The 19,204-nt window shown below is 45.8% G+C and overlaps 1 protein-coding gene across 5 annotated transcripts in view; it reads right to left on the bottom strand.

Annotated features, from left to right (window-relative positions):
* Nucleotides 1-19,204, bottom strand: part of Ttc7b (tetratricopeptide repeat domain 7B) — a 204,623-nt gene that overhangs the window by 74,590 nt on the left and 110,829 nt on the right. For all 5 annotated transcript variants that reach the window (XM_040742629.1, XM_040742631.1, XM_040742630.1 and 2 more), the window contains 4 exons: nucleotides 6,927-7,010; nucleotides 5,517-5,621; nucleotides 3,799-3,916; nucleotides 1,743-1,800 (listed from right to left, as the gene is read on the bottom strand). In XM_040742629.1, the coding sequence (XP_040598563.1) occupies nucleotides 1,743-1,800; nucleotides 3,799-3,916; nucleotides 5,517-5,621; nucleotides 6,927-7,010 (365 nt within the window). The remainder of the gene's footprint in view (nucleotides 1-1,742; nucleotides 1,801-3,798; nucleotides 3,917-5,516; nucleotides 5,622-6,926; nucleotides 7,011-19,204) is intronic.

The following is a 19,204-nucleotide window of genomic DNA, read 5'->3' as shown; positions in this document are numbered from 1 at the left end:
TCTGCTTCTAGTTATGATTAAGACTTCTTTCCCACAGGCTGTATCTAAAACCCTATCTCTCCTTTAAATGTAGCACTTTTTGTTTTCAAACAAAACAAACAAAGAGCAAAACCAGAAGCAAAATAATAGTATAAACAGAACTTTGGGGAAAATATATAAAATACATGGTAGAAAAACACTTCTCACCCAAGTGGTTTTAAATTCTCTATTTACGTTTAAGAAGTAAAACAATCTTTCTTATTTACTTAAAATCTTTTCCTTAAAGCTTCTATTAGGTCTCCAAGTCACTAGTCAATGTCTGCTTGAATCAAAATCATTGTATGCATTTGAAAAACATTCTGTATTTTAGATAAACCCTAATTTAGGTTAGCCTTCTGCAATGTAGTAAGGTTAGGACAGCTTACTGCTCCTTAGGAACAAAAAGGTTAAAACTCATTGAATTCAAATCTAAGCAGAAAAGGAAGAGAAAAGAATTTGGGCCGACAGAACAGCTGTTACATAACCCTCAGCTACACAGGCAGCCCCAGGCAGACCACCACTGTGGCTGTTTTTAGAGAACCAGAAAGACGGGCTGATTTAAGAAAAGTGAGACAGATGTGATGGTCAGTTTCGGAGGCATCCATGTGTGGGTTTGACAAATTAGGTCTGGAGAAAGCAAAGCCTGCTATCATTTGAAATGGAAATTGCTCTCATGCTCTGGGCTGAGGGACACTAACAACGAACACTGAGCCCAGAGACGGTCTATGCAGATGTCAGCTGGCATTTTTTGTCATTAATCAAGAATAGGACCAGCAAAGTGAAGGAGTTACGGACAAACCCAATGGACACAGAAAGAAAGAAGGCATGGACATTTTCGAGTAGCAGAACCAGGTGGTAAGGACTTCATGACGAAGGCACATGGACAACAGGGCGATCTGTACGAAGCAACACCAAGGAAAGCATCTAACAGAGGTGGCTGGCACAGGGTGGCTCATGACGAAGACTTCAGTGCAACTCAGATGTATTTAAAAATGACAGGACCAATTCCAATTCTAGATTTCTCCTCATAGGGCTGTATTTTCAGGGACCAACTTAATTTTGATGATTTATTATACCCCAAATGAGTAAAATTAGTTACAAGTAAAACTACCTAGATCCTGGCTTGACACTCACTCCAGTCTAAGTCTCTGGTGACTCCTTACATTCCTGCACCCCACCCCCACACTGTGATGGCATTATTGTTTGTCCTGTTCACCCAGGTATGTACAGAGGCATGGGACACTCACAGATTTCACAATGATGATACATTGTTCAAGTGCCAAGGTACCGTGAAGCATTGTGGGGCAATGAGTTTGGGATGGCTGTTATCATGGTGTTTCAGGGACTGTCAAACCTCCAGCTTCAGCATCTTTTAATATAACAGTCTACAGCTTGACATGCAGAAAGACAATGACAAATGCCTTTAATAAAGCAACCAGTTCGCTAGACAAAGTGTCTATCTTTCTCGTGCTGAAATCACTTTATCAGGAATGAATAAAAAAATACCCAAATGGATTAAGAGTATAGACAAACAGGGCAATGAGTGATTACCCCTCCCCCCAACCCCCTTCTAGTTTCAAGGTTTCATGTTTGCTGCTCAAGACAACATACTCCCCGGGGCAAAACACTGTTTACATAATCTTTAAAAATACCCTGCCTTTCTCATACTCATCATACTCGGTTGTCACTACGTACAGCGAGTGAAAAGACAAACTCCCACTCACCTCTGAAATGCAAGAAGCGCCTTCCTCTGCAGGACCTCCTGCATCCCTCGCAAGGAAGCTGAGAAAAGTGTTCTGTTAGTAGGTGGCAGGAGAGGTTGGGGCAGGGAGTGACAATTCTAAACCCACCATAAAAGTCATGCTACATGTACCGAGTCTCGAGGGCCTACTGCTCAGGCACTTCGAGGACAGAGAGCCCTGTTCCACACCCAAGGCTCCTTCCATGCGCAGTGGACACTACTGTGGAACAATGTCAAGGAGACAGTATGAGCTTTGGGACCTCAGTCCTACATGTCACATACACAGCAAGCTGTATCTCTCTGAATGTTAATCCGGTCTAGCTTATTCTTGCTACTTTTCAAGCACATTTCTGTTAAAAACAAAAACAAAAACAAAAAACAAACAAAACTGGAGCATGCTAGTGGGGGTGGGGCATGGGGAGGCATTTTTCCAAAGATCATTTGAATTCCAGAAAGAACCTTGGCTCCCCCAAGAGACAGGAGGAACTAGCTCTGCCAGGTGCAGTCAGGGATCATGCACAGCAGATTAATGGACTTCAGAAATCCTTCCGGCATTGAACTTCTATAACCCTGGGCCACGGACTCTGACTTGATGCTAGTTTAATTCATGCTAGCTAATGGCCAGGATTCTAATACCTTGATAGCAACATAAAGGATGGAGCTGCTACGCCCAACAGGGCTATAGGTCTATCAGCCCAGCCCACATGCGTGACGCCTCCCGGCTGTGAGCAAACACTTCCCTATGTAGAACAAGAGAAATGGCTCCCTCATAGCCTGCCTAGGAGTAAAAAGGGGACTTTTTGCTGGAGTAAGGAAGAGTCCAGAGAAGTGTTTCCACTGGAGGAGGCCTTTATCTAATCACTGAACAAGGGCAGTTTGACTGCCAAGAGATTAGCAGCGGGAGGCTGTCCACAGAGCTGGACGCAGCTGGGTCTGGGGCTACTAAGAACCTTAAGTGATCTACAAAGAACTTCTAGTTGACCCAACTGAACTTCAAATGCTGTAAGAGGGTGCATTCAGCAGGGTGCACTGATTCTAAAGGCTATTTAGGGGTAGATTCTGAATCAAGGATGTATGTGGGTAAGTCTATGGCATTTAGGCTTTCCCCTGAAAGTCAATATTTGAAGACATATGCTGAATATGGTCAATATATCATATATACATGGAAAAGTAGCCAGAAACCCAGTATTGAAAAGCAATTGATATGCCAAAAATGCAGCATCTTAGGGTAGAGAAAAGAACATTTGTAAGAGTCACAGTGGTATCAGTCTTACTATGACTGACAGGGGCAATTGGAGGCTGGCAAGATTCTACTCCTGCTCTGAGTGGTGCTTCAGGCATTTTTCCTTATACTAGTCATTAAGTTATATATTTGTCTTTGAGGGTTTTATTTTTTGTATTCATGTTATAGTTTATGAAATGTTAAAAAAAGATCAGAAAATAACATCCACTTATACTTTCTGCAAAAGTTAAGCATTAAGATTTAAAGTCAAAAGTCCACCAATAAAAACTTTTTTAGTATATTCAGAATATATAAATCACCACCATCAGGAGCCGTGGGTACTGGTTAGCTACTTGGCGTGTGTGCAGATTTGTGAGTTAAAAATGTGTGAACAAAGAAATAGACAGTCCCTGGCCAGTGAAGGGTTGCTCCCTGCAAGTTTTTGGCCCTAAACTTTTCTATACTACTGTACCTAAGATCCAGTATCTGCCCTTTCCCTTAGGAATGGGCCAGATGAAGGGCTGGGGCCAGAATGGGAGTAGAGTGGTCTCATCTCTTGAGGCCTTGCTCTCCTTGCTCTCAGGATAGATTCCCAGCACTGCTGGCTAGGAACCTGGGCACCGCTAACCCCGCGTGCCCAAGACTCCTGCTCAGGTCTCTGACATCCCCATCCCAGCATAGACAGAGAAGAGAGGAGCACTGGGGACCCACAGGCCAGGGGACCAGGACAGCCCAGCTTTTGTACCCTCCTAAGACAGAGGAGACTATGAGACACTGCAGGGTAGTCTTGGGCTCTGCAGGGTGGGGCTTCTCTCACCGTCAGTGGCTTGCAGACTGTATGTGAGCCCCAGAGCTAGGTAGCCTTTGGCCTTGAATTCTGACGTTTTCTCTCCCACATCAACAACAGTTTTGGCAAACTTCTCAGCCTCTTCCAACTGAAAGATAAGTTAAACAACAACAACCTGTCAAACTTCCAACATCAGCTCCCATCAGTACCTGCTGCTAATAGTGGGTTACCAATGAGTTTCTTTGGAAATAACCCCCAAACCTTTCAATTCTCTTTTCTTTATTGAGCCTTTTCAATAGTACACAGGACTCCTATTTATCTTTTCTTTAAACTTTCCCCGTTTGCTTATTGCTCTGTTTTTTAAGTTGCTTCATATTTGGTGGGCTTCTATCTTTTCCATTTTCATTTTTCATTGACCGGTTCTATAATGTGGATAGACTCTGGGGTCAGAGGTCAAATGAAATATATTTGAAAAGAATAAAGTTCTTGAAATGTCTTGTGTTTGGGTTTTCCCTTTTATTCATGACATAAAGAATACATTCAGACTTGCTATTCTCTTTGCCACAGCTGTTAAAAATTTCAAAACACGACCTACTTTACAGAACACGGCACATGGGCCTGGCACCAGCAGATTCCTGTGAGAACATGGAACTGCACTCTCAATGAGACCTCTTGCCCAATTCACTAGGAAAAGAATGAGATTTGCTTCTTTAAAAGTGTTGCAAATGACGGTGCTGAAGCCAGATGTAATACATGGGAGTTCATTATACTCTGGATTGCTGAGGCCTTTGAAAATTTTCATAATAAAAAGGTATGAAAAGACATACAGAAAAGATTTGTTACACCCATCTCTAAAAAATGATTTATTTTGGGTGTTTAGGGGCCTGTTTATCCCAGTAATACACAGAACCCCCGTTGGGAGGAGGGCAGCAGTCACTTGTGTTCCAAGCCAAGGTACACTCTGTTGCTCCCTTCTGGGCCCTCGGCATTGTTCCTTCTGCTCACAGCCCTAAACTGTCAGAGCCACAGGAGCTCATCACATCACAGCATGGCTGGGAGTCTGTGCCTGCTTGCCCTCTTTTTGTGCTATTGTGTTCCAGGGAAATCAAACAACAACGGATCATTTTTTTTACAAGGCTCACTTTTCTCCTGTTGGGTGAGAACACGGGAAAATGAAGGAAGTGAGGACTAGAAGGGGAGAAACCCCGCGTTAGCAGGGCGTCTTGGGCTTTGGGGCAAACTGTCTTCACATCCACTAACTGGAGATGAAGTTGAACCAAAGAAGTCAAGGCCCCACTGTAGGAGACACTCATCTATCTCTGCCCCAGGCCGAGCAAGTCCGTTTTCTGTTTTCAACGCTGCATTTGTTGAGGTACTAGAACCCGGATGAATTAGACTATTGCCACATTCAAGTTTGAACAAGTCTATCTGACGCAAGCACTTGTGAAGGAAGATGCATGAAGGAAGCTGTGTCATACGTGTGTGCAGTAGACGGTGAATCTTTAAAGGTGACTAGAAAGCTTTGGGACCTTTCCAGTCCTACTGCCACACGCACAACAAGCTGTGTCTCTGAGTGTGAATGCAGTCTAGCTTATCATCACCACTTTTCAAGCACATTTCTGTTAAAAAGAAACCCTGGAGCACCCTGGAAATTCACTGACACCCATAGGGCGAGTGAGGTTTGACTGGAGGAAGTTGTCGACCCTGGGCTAGAGCCCCTGTGGAGGACGGGAGAAGTTCCCACTTACCCAGTGAAGGGAGCCCACACAAAGCTTGGCGGCTAGCAGCGGGATGGTGGCGTCATCTGGCTTTAGCCGGATGCATTCCTTCAGTACCTTCACAGCACGGGCAGACTGCACGGGGACAGAGTGATTCTGTAAAATTCGCAATGTCTGACAGAACGAAACAGTCCAGCTTCTCAGAAGGGTTTCCCAACTGACCAGGGGCCAGTAAGAACCAGAGCTGGGGCTCAGAGTGACAGAGGGGTGAACTGTTATGACGAGCAAGCACGTGTCTAACTCCCTCCCTCCACTGCAGCTACGACAACAATGAGAGAAAGCAGACTGCAGAGGTTTACACTGCTGTGAAAAACAAACACCAATTAAAAGCAAACCCAACCATCTTTCTGAGCCCACTTAGCACAAATAGTCTCCTATGTGACACTCCACAATCCACTGAAAGCCAGACTTACTAATGGCTGCATCTTTCTCAAGTGTGCGTATGGCAGGGCTGCCACCCCAAGTCCTTACGCCTGTCTCTGCAGTCTGATAACTCTAGGAAGTAGGCACTTACCATCAGTCCACTTTACTAAAAAGGAAACTGAGGCACTAAGTGACAGGCTGTGTCATTCAGTCATGGAAGCACCGCAGCTCCCTCCAAGCAGCAGCAGTCAGCCATGCTATGGCTCGTATCCTCTGCTGCTTGACACTAAACACTGCTGGAGAGAACCTAAAGACACTTCCCATTCACCCCAACCCCAGCCCCCTGCCCCGCCCTCTGACACATGTGCACCCACGTACACACACCTCTGGGACATGTTTACACTCTCAAAGGAGTTCAAAACTTAATCTATCCATGTATATTTCACATGAGTGGGTCACAACAGAATACAAAAAGGGAAATTAAGAATTCCCCATCTTGCCAGGTGTTGGTGGCGCATGCTTTAATCCCAGCACTCGGGAGGCAGGCGGATCTCTGTGAGTTCAAGGCCAGGCTGGACCGACAGCCTCCAAAACAATACAGAGAAGCCTTGTCTCGTAAATACCAAAAAAAAAAAAAAAAAAAAAAAAGAATTCCTCATCTTTTAAGGCTGGAGAGATGGCTCAGAGGTTAAGAGCACTGTCTGCTCTTCCAGAGGTCCCAAGTTCAATTCCCAGCAACCACATGGTGGCTCACAGCCATCTATAATGAGATCTGGTGCACTCTTCTGTTGTGTAGACATACATATAGAACACTGTGTACATAATTAATAAATATTAAAAAAAGAATCCCCCATCTTAATCCTACACCCATCTTGGTCCCTAAATTTGGTGTCCCATTATGAAAGGGCCACACGGTGGTTTAAATCCTGTCTCAGGTGTGTGAGGTGGTAGGTGCACCCTTCAGGACATTCAGTGGCATAGGCCTGGACGGAGAGTGGCACTCATGAAGAGACTCACCTTTCCCGCAGCCATCAGAGACAGAGCAAACTGGTACCAGAGGTGGAACTCCTCAAAGGCAAACTTCATGGCTCTTTCTAAGCACTGGTTGGAAAGCAAAAACAACAGCTATACAGTGAAAACTGTTCGAACAGACCCCTATGAGTTTGCCTCCGCAGTAGTTAAGTCTGCCAATTCCCCTAACCTTGAATGCCTAGAACTCTCCACCTTTACGGGCATCCCCTCACCATGCAGAGCGTGATGCCAAAGGCCACAACAGTTCACAACTGGCTAGATACATGAGAGATTTTGCTCTGGGAAGAGATGGAGGTTGGCGCACAAGCATCCCAAGCACATGGCCCAAACTGACAAGAGTCATGGGCAGAATGGGAGCTCTATGGGAAGTGAGTGGTATTTACAAGAATGGGCCTGAGCTAAGCCATGATGATGAGAAAAGAACCTGGTTGGGAGACAGGAATGGCACTTCAGGAAGAGGGGCGACGACTGTGCCTCAATTTGGCTATGGCAAGCCCAGGGAATCTACTTTGGACAAGCATATCAGTAGGAGGTAGGACTGGAGCCATGCCATCTTTGAGAGATGTCAGCTGCTTTCCAAGTTATCTTTTCTTTTCTTCTGTACCCTGAGATCTCCTGTCACCATAACTGGATTAGTGAATTGCTTCCATTCTGCTACCCCAGCTCAGCACTGTTGGGGAAGACAAGGGTACACTCATGATTCTCAGCTTCTCCAGTGCTGGCCAGTCTGCTGTGGCACACAATTCACTAACTGCCCTCTTGGATAGCAAGGTCCCAGCAGAAGACATGACATAATCACCTCAGAGATATAAGAAGGTCATTGGTGCAGGAGAGGTAGAAAACCACAGTGAAATGTTCTAGAGGCTTCAAAATCCACAAATGTGTCCAGGTTAGAGCCAGAAAGGGTAGGCACCATAGGGGGATGGTGGGCAACAATTCTTTTGAAGGGGAAAGAAAGAAGACTGAGGAAAAAACCGAGGTGGAGGCTGGGGAGAGGGCATGGAAGCATGTCACCACTCAGTCTCAGGAAGGGGGCAATAGGCTGCAAACAGGACTAGTAGCTGCTGAAGCTAACAAAGCCCATGGCGCCATGCCGACACTGTGAAGCCCACTGGAGGACAGCAGGCCTTGGGGCAGAGGAGAAAATAAAAGGTGCAGGTGAGGAGTGAAGGAAGGTTCTGTGGAGCCCAGGCTGGAGGATGCAGAGTGGCTATTTAATCATGTTCTTATTCCCTCAAGGAGGCAAACAACTCAAGCAGGTCTTCAACAAGACGGGCCGAGCAGACAGAGAAAACCGAGGGAATACACTAGGCCCCACAAGACGCAAGAGTGTCAGGCTCCTGGAAAAGATGTGTCCCAGCTGTCAGGCCATCCTGTGATGAGGCAGGTGCCTCAGGTGAAAGGGAGACCAAGAGGACTGCCTACCCGGACCATTGCTTTGTCTGTCAAGGTGGAGTGAGGTGGCTGTTGAGATAAAATGAAATAACAGAGCCAACAGAGGTAAAGCAAGGCAGAGGAAAGGCTTGGATAACCAGGAAACCCTCAGATGCTCATGTCAAGGTCACCTTAGAGCGGCCTGGGTGTGCAAAGACACCTAGAGCACTTCATGCTGGTTTTCTCTGCAGTGCTCTGGAACAGACATGATGGAATTCTCACAGCTCATGGGCAGGAGGGGGGGCAGGGAGCAAGCACCAAGAGGGGGTGGCGTACAAACACAAGATGGGGAGGTTGAAGAGTGGAGAAGACAACTGGGCGATGGTTCAGTTGGTAAAGTGCTTGTGCAGACACAAGCACCTGAGTTTGAATCTCCAGCACCCATATAAAAAAATCAGGCATGGGCGTGTGAGGCAAAGCTAGTTAATCTAGTCCAAATCAGCAGCCTCTTGGTTTAGTGATTCTCTGTCTCAGACAACGTGGACAGCTGTTGAAGAAGACAGATAACATCCACCTCTGGCATCCTACCATGCAGTTACCTTTACACAAGCAAATTCACACATGCAAGTGTGAACAAACTCACATCATCAGGCTTGACGGCAGGAGTTTTTACCCACTGAACAATTTGGCCAGCTCAGTTTTTGTTGTAATTATTCTTTTGTTTTATTTTGTTGAGAGAGGGTTTCTCTGTGTAGCCCTGGCTGTCCTGGAACTCTCCTGTAGACCAGGCTGGCCTCGAATTCACAGAGAGCTGTCAACCTCTGCCTCTTGTGTGCTGGGATTAAAGGTGTGCACCATCACTGGCTGGCATTTTTTTTTAATAATAAAAAGTAGAGACATCTTGGTTTTTCTAAAACCTTTTACTGAAGTTGTAGTAATTAGGACTGAATAATATAGCTATAAGCAAACTGGCCACTGAATAGAAACACACAAGAAGCCCATGATTGCATAGACCTGAATTTATGAAAAAGCATGATCAGGCATGGTGGTGCACACCTCTAATCCCAGTGCTCATGAGTCAGAGGCAGGGGGATGTCTGTGAGTTAGAGGTTACCCTGGCCTACATAGGGAGTTCCAGGACAGCCAGAACTATAAAATGAGACCCTGTTCAAAAAAGTTGGGAGGGGAGGAAGAAAGAACAAGCTAGCATTATAGGTTAGTAGGAGAAAAAGAAACCTTACATCAGACGGTATACTGTGACTACTTTCTCCTATAGAAAATATTTTAAATTGAATTTTACCTCAATGTTTTATAAAAATCTGTTCAGGGCATATAAGAGACAAATGTGAAAAAAACCAAACCATGAACTTACAGGGAAATAAAGAATATTTTTCAACTTTGGGGAGGAAATGTTATGATAATGCGGGAGGGGAACATTGGTGGATACCATGGCGAGCGAGGGTGACTGAGGCGGGGGACGAACACGCCAGGCAGACAGAGCTTAGTGAGAAGTTTTATTAGAAAGGAGAGGGAGGGGGAAGGAACGAGAAAGGAGGTAAAGAGGTAAAGAGACACGGAGAGGACAGAAGAGAAGAGGGAGCCAGGAAAAGTCCTGTCTGCCCAGGGGAGCAGCAGGAAGAGAGAGCGGGAAAGAGAACAGAAGTGGGTGGGTGGGTGTCTTTCTTTTAAAGAGGTCCTTTGCACCCGGGCTGACCAGGGTACTGCCTGAGTGCATTCTGCCAGATGATAGGCAGGCCAGCACACTGCCTGAATCCTTATAGGAAACCTCCTCCAGAGATTACATTATAATTATCATTGTATTCCAATTCCAAATTTACAGTAGTCACCACCTTCTACATTTTATAAACTAACTTCATACGAGGCCCTCACAAACAAGACCAGTGTCACGAACTGGGTAGCGTGTGGGCGGCACACTCCCGTGGCAAGGCTTGGGTAGCACCTGCTGTGTAACCAGCCACTATTTTAAGCATTGGCGCCTTCGATCACCCTTAAACAGCACAGGAAGGTACAATTGCAATCCTCCTTGAAGGGCCACGAGGCTGAAGTGCACAGACTTAAGGGACACATGCTGATGATAAGCTAGCTGTGAATCCAGTAGCCTGGTTCCAGAGTCTGAGCTCATAATCACGGCAGCAGCGGCTGACCCGAGACTCCAGTGACAGTCATGTCACACACCTCACTTTGCCTATCACCTGCTGCATACAGCATCGTGTACTGAACAGGGGGCTTCAAGATCCCTAAGGTTCAGGCTCCATCAGTATTCTGTCTCCTAATGAGGTGCCTGCTCCCAAACCTCTTTGGGACGGATCCCTGAAGCTATTAAATACTGAGATCTTTACAATCTGAGAATTTTCAAGAAACTTTACTGATTCCACGACAGCCTGACAGATGGCACATTTCTGGACTATCTGCAAAAAGCACTCAGCTTGACAAGGATTGAGGCAAGCCATGCATTTCCTCTACAATGACTTTCAGTCTTCTAGCTTGATCCTCCCTCTCTCTCAGGGCTGTAGCAACCACATCCCATGAAAAGCCATGGAGGAACCAAACAGTTACAAAGGCTGAGGATGGACTTCAAAAGGGCTGGTGTACAACTCATTTGATATGTCCTTGCCTGGCACATGCAAGGCCCTGGGCTTTACCCTAAGTACCACACACACACACACACACACACACACACACACACACACACACACACACACACACACACACACCAATCAAACAAACACCCTAAGAACTTTTGCAGGTAAGGTGGCGCATGCCTGTAACCTCAGTTCTCAGGAGGCTGAGGCAGGATGCCAGCATGTACTACATAGTGAAACCCTACCACAGAAAGCAATGAGCATAGCTGGAGAGATGGCTTAGAGGTTAAGAGCACTGGTTGATCTTCCAGAGGACCTAGGTTTGGTTCCTAGCACCCATATGGCAGCTCATAGCTGTCTGTAACTCCAGTTCCAAGGGCTCTGACTCCCTCTTCTGGTTTCCTTGGTGTACAAACATACATGCAGGCAAAATACACATACATACAGAATGAAATTTTTAAAAAGCAGAGAGAGAGAGAGAGAGAGAGAGAGAGAGAGAGAGAGAGAGAGAGAGAGACAGAGAGAGACAGTATGAAGGTGCAAACCAACAATGATAACCTACCCTCACTCCAGATGCAATCAGAGTTGTGTGCATTCTGCATTGCAGCTGTGGGCTCTTGGCATCTTTGCTACACTGCCAAGCACACTAGCTCTTAAAATGTTCAAACAGTTCGAGATGCTCCAAAATTCTGCTGTCATGTCCAGTGTTTGAGTATGTAGCCAAGTCCTCCCTTGCGGTCTCAGAAATATTCAGATATACACCTCTAAGAACTTAGGTCACCCAAAGTTCCATTACAAGAAGAGACTTGCATTGTGACTGGAGATACTTGATACCCATAATTTTCCTCCTACCTGGGGTGGGTGCTACCCCAAGTGTTTAAGAAGCCCCAAACACCGCTGTAATGTGAAAATGGACAGCTTTAATGTTTGTAAGGAGGTTGGTGAGAGGGCATATGCTGACAAAATAAAGAATGTGCATATTTTGGTAGTATTTCTGATGACAACAGACTTTTCAGAAGGTAGCAGGTGTCGCGTGCACAGAGATGGCAGGACGGGACATAACTGTGAGAAGCTGCTGGAGCACACAGACCTGGCATGTCATGAGGGGTGGTGAGTGGCCTTGTAGAGAAGAAACCAGCTCTGAGAACAGATGGCTGGGCTCGATCAGCCCCCCCCCACACCGCCACAGGGCTACTAGTGGGAAAGAAGCAGTGCACGGGCAGTGCTCCCAAGGGTGTCTGGCAGAGTGAGTGCAACAATCCTGCAACTGTGACAGCTGCTGTGGCTGCTTTTGTGACACAATGTGGCAGCAGATCTGAAGTAGGAGAGTCCCTGGGAATGGAAGAGTGACAGGAGCCTGAGTGGAAAATAGTTACTGCGAGTGAGACCTTGCCCCCTTTTACTTTTGGTGTCAGAGGAAGGGCAGCGGGGCTTGGGAGGAATGCGGGTCAGATACACACAGCATCGTGGGCACCTCTGAGCCATCTCCATGGTTACAAGAGAAGATGAGCATAGCTGCAGTATGATGGCTTTCCAGGATGGACACATACTGACACCTGCTGAAGCCCAGGTGACACTTGCCAACTGCCATGGACATGTGGCAGTAGATCCCTTAGAGGCTAAAGGGTATCACCATGTGAGTGGTCGCCAGCACATCACTTGCAAACCCATTTCCTGCTGGGGTAAGGGCTTTGCCTTTCTCTTACTTTGGTATGAAGCCATCTTTGAACGGTTCCGGGAATGAGCCACTCTTCTGGCATAAGAAAGGGATTTAGCAATTACCTTCCTTCTACGTAAAGCCCAATTACACCAACTGGCTGTGTGGCAGTGACAGCTGCACAATGCCACAGGCAGGGAGAAGTCAGGACCTATTCTGGGAATTCAAGAATGAGACTCGAGATCCAAAACCCATGGGAGAAAGGGTAGAAATAAATAATCAGATACCTTGTACACTTGGCTTGATGCCTAAAGCTGACACCCATCACCACTAAGAGAACAGTACGACCTGAGCTCTCCCTTGTCCTTGTGGACTGTTCTCACCACAGAGATCCTTCAGGGCCCTTCACCTAGGATGCTGGTATTTCTTGCATTGTATGTATTTATTTATTAAGTCGATTATTAAATATCATTAAAGTAACTCTTTGTAGTTGTATAATAACACATTAAAAAATTAACAAGGCAGACGAATGATATGCTGCTTCTTTAGCCATTTGGGACCGCTGTTATGGACACACAGGACACCTAATCATAGGGTGTGTGGAGATTCAAGGTAACCTGGTCCTATGCTTACTTTACAAATGTGTGGATGTAGACCCTGAGAGCCAACAAGACCTATGGGGTCACACAGTGGCAGAGTGGAAGTCAGAACCCAGGTTTCACAATGCTCTTATTTCTAGGTTAATTAAAATTAAAAGTACAAATTAAAATGGAGTTTGAGCAATCTGCTTCAGAGAATGGGTCCAGGAAAAGTTTGTAAAAGTTATGCTTCCAGGACTCAAGTAACTAACAAAAGCCTCCCCTCCCGATGTGTGGGAAAACATACACAACGTCAAAGATCACTCGTTTCCTCCCCTTCATTTTGGAAATAAAATACAGGCTACCTTTGCCCCACCCCTTGCTTCTTTTTTGTTTTTAAACAGTAAGGCTGCTCCAGGCAGAGGACCACCGAGTCTCATTGCTTTGGAAAAGCTTAAGTTAAAGGCCATTATTGCCTCTGGCCATAGTGAGAATAGAAAGTGAGGTGTTCTCTGGCAGTCAACCTTCTCAACTCCATGAAGCAGCTTGACCAAGTGTGCACAGGAGTAGAGGAGCCTCGGCTCCTACTCGAATCCAACACCCTCTGTTATGCTGCGAACATAGTTGTTCTTTGTTGGCCTTGCAAAAAGCACTAAATTCAGTTCCTTTCCTCTACCTCCTCCTCCTCAGTTGCCTTTCCTCCTCTGATCTTTCTTGTTAGCCTCTCTAACCTGGTTTGGGACACCAAGTTTTAACTCTTAGACTGTGGTGTAGCTTCACCTTGCATATGGATGCAAGGACTACAGAAAGAAGTCAGGAGTCAAGAGTGTGGCAGGCAGTGGCAAACAGGCCAGTGGGATACTACATACAAAACAAACATACATCAAAAGCTTAAGTAAAGGAATAAATACAAAGAGAGTGGATCCAAATGATCAGCTCTCTCTTAAGGAGAGCCACAGACAAAAGAGAAAGCACTATGAAGCGTGCAGGTGGACTCTGGAGACTCTAGAGTTGGCAGTATTTCTGACAGGACTGAAGCTGAGTGATTAAACCATATCCGAAGACCCTGTCATTTTTGATGCTTATTTGTATAAGGCTAAATGCATACTGGCCGGTGGAACAGAATAAAGACCACAGACACGGCCGTATGGCTGCTGCAAGAGTGGTGAGTCTATTCAATCAGGGAAAGAATAATCTCTGCAAGGAAAAGTGCTGGATTACGTGACTTCCACACTCAAATCAATAGCCTCTGCCATGGTTAGTTCTGATTGTCCACTTGACACAATCCAGAATCACTTGAGAGAGGGGCTCTGAGAATGTCTGGGAGGGATTATCTTGATGACACTGAGGTGGGAAGGCCCACCTGGTTGGCATCGTTCCCCGAACTTTTGGACCATGGAGTGTATAAGACTAGAGAAAAGGGGGAGCACTAGCAGGCATACATTCATTCCTTGCTCTCTGCTCTTCACTATGGATGTCACATCAGTTCTCCCAGGGTCCTGGTGCTGTGCCTTCCCTGTTGGAGGCACTCTAACCGGTAAGTATCAGTCATATAAACCCTTTCTCACTTGAGCTGCTCTTGTAGGGCATTTCATCACAGCAACAGGAAAACAAACTAAGGTAATAAATACAAAATCCACCCAGGGGAGCTCAGTAGCCCTAAGCACAGGAGCAAAACCCCAAAACCTATTCGGGCAAGTTGAGGGGGCAAACTGCCATGATTTGGGATTTGGCACTGAACCAATGGATCCTTAGAAAGACACCAAAGCTTGAGCAGCAGAAGAAAATGCACAGGGCTTAGTTAGACTCAAAACCTGGTTCATCAAAGGACACAATTGAGAAAGTGAATAGAAAACATGCAGACTAGGAGAAATATCTGCAAACCATATCTGATAAAAATTTATTATACATTTTAAATAAAGAACTATAACAATTAAAAATCAACAATTAAATGATGGGCACAAGGCTTGAATAACTATCTATTCAAAGACATACAGATAGACAGTAAGTATATATAAGAAAAGATGTTCTGTGCATTAGGGAAATGCAAGTCAAACTCACAATGAAATACCATGTGATACCTACCCGGGTGGCTATAATCAAAGGAACAGATATTGGTGAGCACAGCAGATATGGGGCAGAATGTGAAATGGGAAGGCCATTGTGAAAAACCATTGGCAGTTCCTCAAAAAGTTCAACACAGAATTTCCATATGACTTGGCTGCTCCACCCCTAGAGAACTGGGAAGAGGAACCCAGGAATGCTGGAGTTCTGCTATCCCACTGTCAGATACAACACTATTGCAACAAGGCTGACTTAGGAAGACTAGCTAAGTGAATAAGCCACACATAAAGGGCACGGACTGCATGATTTATTTTATGTCAAGTGTTAGAATGTGGTGGTGTTCATGGAGTATTTACCACAGCCAAAAGATGAAGACAACTAACACATCCATCCGTGAGTGAACAGATAAACAAAATGTGACAGATATGCACAGTGGAACATTGTTCTGACAAAAAGGGATGCAGTTCTGATAATATGCTGTCAGATGCACTATCATAACAAGGCTGAATCTTAAAAACATTAGCTCATCCAGACATAATAGGGCACGTGCAACGTGACTTGTTTATACTAGGGTACCTGAAATCGGCAAATTCACGGGCAGAAAGATTAGAGGTTGCCGGTGTGTGTGTGTGTGTGTGTGTGTGTGTGTGTGTGTGTGTGTGTGTGTGTGTGTAGGAAGAGAGATGGGGAACTACTGCTAACTATGTACAGTTCTATTTGAGGTAATGGATAAGTTTGGAAGGGTGATGACAGTTGTACAACAGTGTGAATGTCAATAAATATTTATGAATTGTGTCTTTAAAAGATTAAGACAGTATACTAGTTTTTTAGGAAGAAAAGAGTGAAAACAAAACAGCAGGCAGTGTACACCTGGAACAGTTTCTTGAAGCTGATGCACACTAAGGGTTTTGGCTGCTTCCGCTGCCCCCAGGAACACCAGGAGGAGAGGAGAGCATGCTTCACTAAGAAGGCTTCCACAGCGGGGAGATGGAGACCCCAGCGACTGCACCAGGGCTGAGATTCTCCGGGGAAGGTTGTTGTGTAAAAATGGATTTAATGACTCTTCCAGGTTAGTTCAGAAAGGTAGACCAGAGTTGAGATCAACCTAGCAGCTCTGTCCCAGGCAAGAACCATGTCTCTGGCAAGAACTCCTAACTCTGAGTGACAGTCTGAGAAGATGCACTCATTGTTCTTCCAGGAGAGTGTATGTCCAAAACCCAAGAAAAGCTGAGCAGACACTGGCTACAGAGCACTGGCCTTTTAGCAAGGTCTCCTAGGGCCCATGAGAAGCCAACTGTGCCCTATGTATGTGTCAACACTATCTGTACTGGCACGCTCACACATCGCCATTTTACTTGGGTGCCTAGGGTAAGGCAGGCTGCAGTCAAGCCCTGAGGCCTCCTAGCTGATGGCAGCCCACTAAGCAGGGTTGGAGGCGGTCAGCATTTCCACAGTCTCCTGATATCAGAAGTGTTTAGATTGGGGAGGCACAAACATCATTTAGGTACAGTCATTAGCCATACAGTTCTACCCACAGAACTAGAGATTTACCATAAACAAATGAGTATGAGTTCAATGGAAAGATTAAAAATATCCCTTCTGTCGTTAAAGCTGCAGTGTCTATGTAGGGGGAACATACACCATCTCCAAAAGACCCCATAATATTCTGTCAAAGTGGAATTGTTAATAGTCAGACTCCAGAAACAAACCTCCTTAGCAGCTTGGGTTCATTCTGAAAAACAGAGGAAGCAGGGTTCTTGGCTTCACTTTTAATAGAGGGGTTGTCATGCCAACTAGGGCTGCTGTTTAAATTGAAGGGGAAAAAGAAGTGTTCCTTCCTACACAAACTTTTCAGCAGGGCTCACAATTAGTCCTGAAAAAACCATGAAAACTCAGCACTGGAGCAATGGTAAACATTTGCTCATATTTAAACTTGTCAGAGATAAACCTCGGTTTCTTTCTACTGTTCCACTCCTCATGCCCACAGGCAGGGTAAACAGGGCCCTGGAGAAAAGCAACGTTGATGTGGGCATATGCTAAGGCGACCAGCCTTGCGCTCCGAGAGCAGCCCCCCTCCATCTTGAAAAAGCACTGTGAAAGAATGGGGCACAGAGGGAGCCATGCCCCCCGCCCTGATGTCAGATTTCCAAAGCCTGGGTCTCTACAGTGTCTTCAGGACACACCCTCTGCCTGAGGGTGCCAGTGACAAGAGAGGGGTCCCACTCACAGCAGAGCCACTGTCTTCTATTTTCCTGGTGCCTATGGGCCCAGTTTGGCCAAGGAGAAAAAGCCCTTTCCTTTAGGAAGGAAAAGCTGCTCTTGTGGCCCTGAGGCTGGTTGGGAGCAAGAGGGAAGGTTCAAGGACAGAGCCTCTTCCCTCCCAAGGCCTGGGCCCGTGGTACTCTCAGCACAAAAGGAAGATGCCACAGTCTCGGGGCACACAAGGCCAGCTCACTGACCAGTCAGGGCAGGTGACTAGGTCCTGTTAGAGAGGGGCCAACACCATCCCCTACATAGCTGTGTCCTTCTATGTGCCCTCCAGGGTTGCCACGAAGTGTGGGACTTAGTACAGAACACAACACTGCCATGCCTGACAGTGGATCTGATACATGAGATGGTCACTAAATAACCAAAAAGCAGGCAGACCTTCCATGTTTCCTCCTTTCAGAGCAGGCTGGGCCAAGAGTTCATCACACTGCTCAAAACGGCAAGCATTTGAACCTCTGAATTGTTTATTTAAAATTTTTTCTATTTAATATTTTTAGACCAAGGTTGACCACAAAAAGCTGAAACCACAGGGCAAACTGACCATAAGGAGTACTGCCTGGCATATTTACTTCCCACCAGGCCCTGATGACCCCATTCAGATGTAGAGGCTCACCTCTTCTAACCATTCCTAGCTGGGGATCCACAACTCTGCTCTGCTATATTCTCTGATTTCATCATCTTTTGTTTTTTCCTACAGGAGCTTTACAGCCAGGCAAGAAGCCTCTCTTGTACCTGTAGACACTCTCTCTCTCTCTCTCTCTCTCTCTCTCTCTCTCTCTCTCTCTTCATTGTCACAGGTTGTTTTTCATAAAGATGGATTAAAGATGTCTCTAAGAGCCGGGCATTGGTGGCACACGCCTTTAATCCCAGCACTCGGGAGGCAGAGGCAGGAGGATCTCTGTGAGTTCCAGGCTAGCCTGGTCTACAGAGCGAGTTCCAGGACAGCCTCCAAAACAATACAGAGAAACCTTGTCTCGAAAAACAAAACAAAACAAAACAAAAAAAAGATGTCTCTAAGATGTAGTGGTCAGGCAGCTAGCTCAGGATTTCTGGACTCTAAGTGACTATTATTTTCTTGACTTTTATGTATTGCTTGATTCTTCAAGGAGCATGCAGAGCTGTTGCTTATGACAGAAAGAGACACAGCAAGGTAAAGTTCGATGTAGGAGGAAAGGAAAAAGAAAAAAGGAGAAGGGGAGCTTTGAGGCTTTCTAAACAGAAGACTGGAAATCCATTCATGAACATTAGAGGCAAATCCAGCTGCCTCGTAACACTATTCCAATCAGCCAAAGACAGAACCAACCCAAGCACTGAGCTCCAAAGCAACAGGCTATTCCATAAAATGGAGTGAAGTGTTGAAACAAGTTATGATGTGTGCAACCTGTAAACAGCTGTGAGCCAACAGATGTAGGTGCTGGGAACTGAACTCTGGTTCTCTACAAGAACAGCAAGCATGTTTAACCATCTCTTCAGGCCCAACCTTCCTTTTAGGATGATGACATATGTAGGAATTAAAGGTGATAGTTGCTGCTATGGTTTTGGTGTCCATAAGGGTGTATTGCAGTCTTATTGTCCAGGATGGTGCTTTGGGAAGGTGGTGCACAGGGTATGGGCCTCAAGGGACCAGTCCAGGATGCAGTTCCCATGAACCTGCAAGTTCTCAAATGGGGAGATATGCAATAAAAGAAGTGATTCCGGCCACTCCCTTTCTGCTCCCGA

This window comes from Mesocricetus auratus, unplaced genomic scaffold (genome assembly GCF_017639785.1).
Source record: "Mesocricetus auratus isolate SY011 unplaced genomic scaffold, BCM_Maur_2.0 Super-Scaffold_15014, whole genome shotgun sequence".
NCBI classification, from domain to species: Eukaryota; Metazoa; Chordata; class Mammalia; order Rodentia; family Cricetidae; genus Mesocricetus; species Mesocricetus auratus.
The sequence above is the reverse complement of the archived record's forward strand: the minus strand, read 5'-3'. Positions and strand labels throughout refer to the sequence as shown.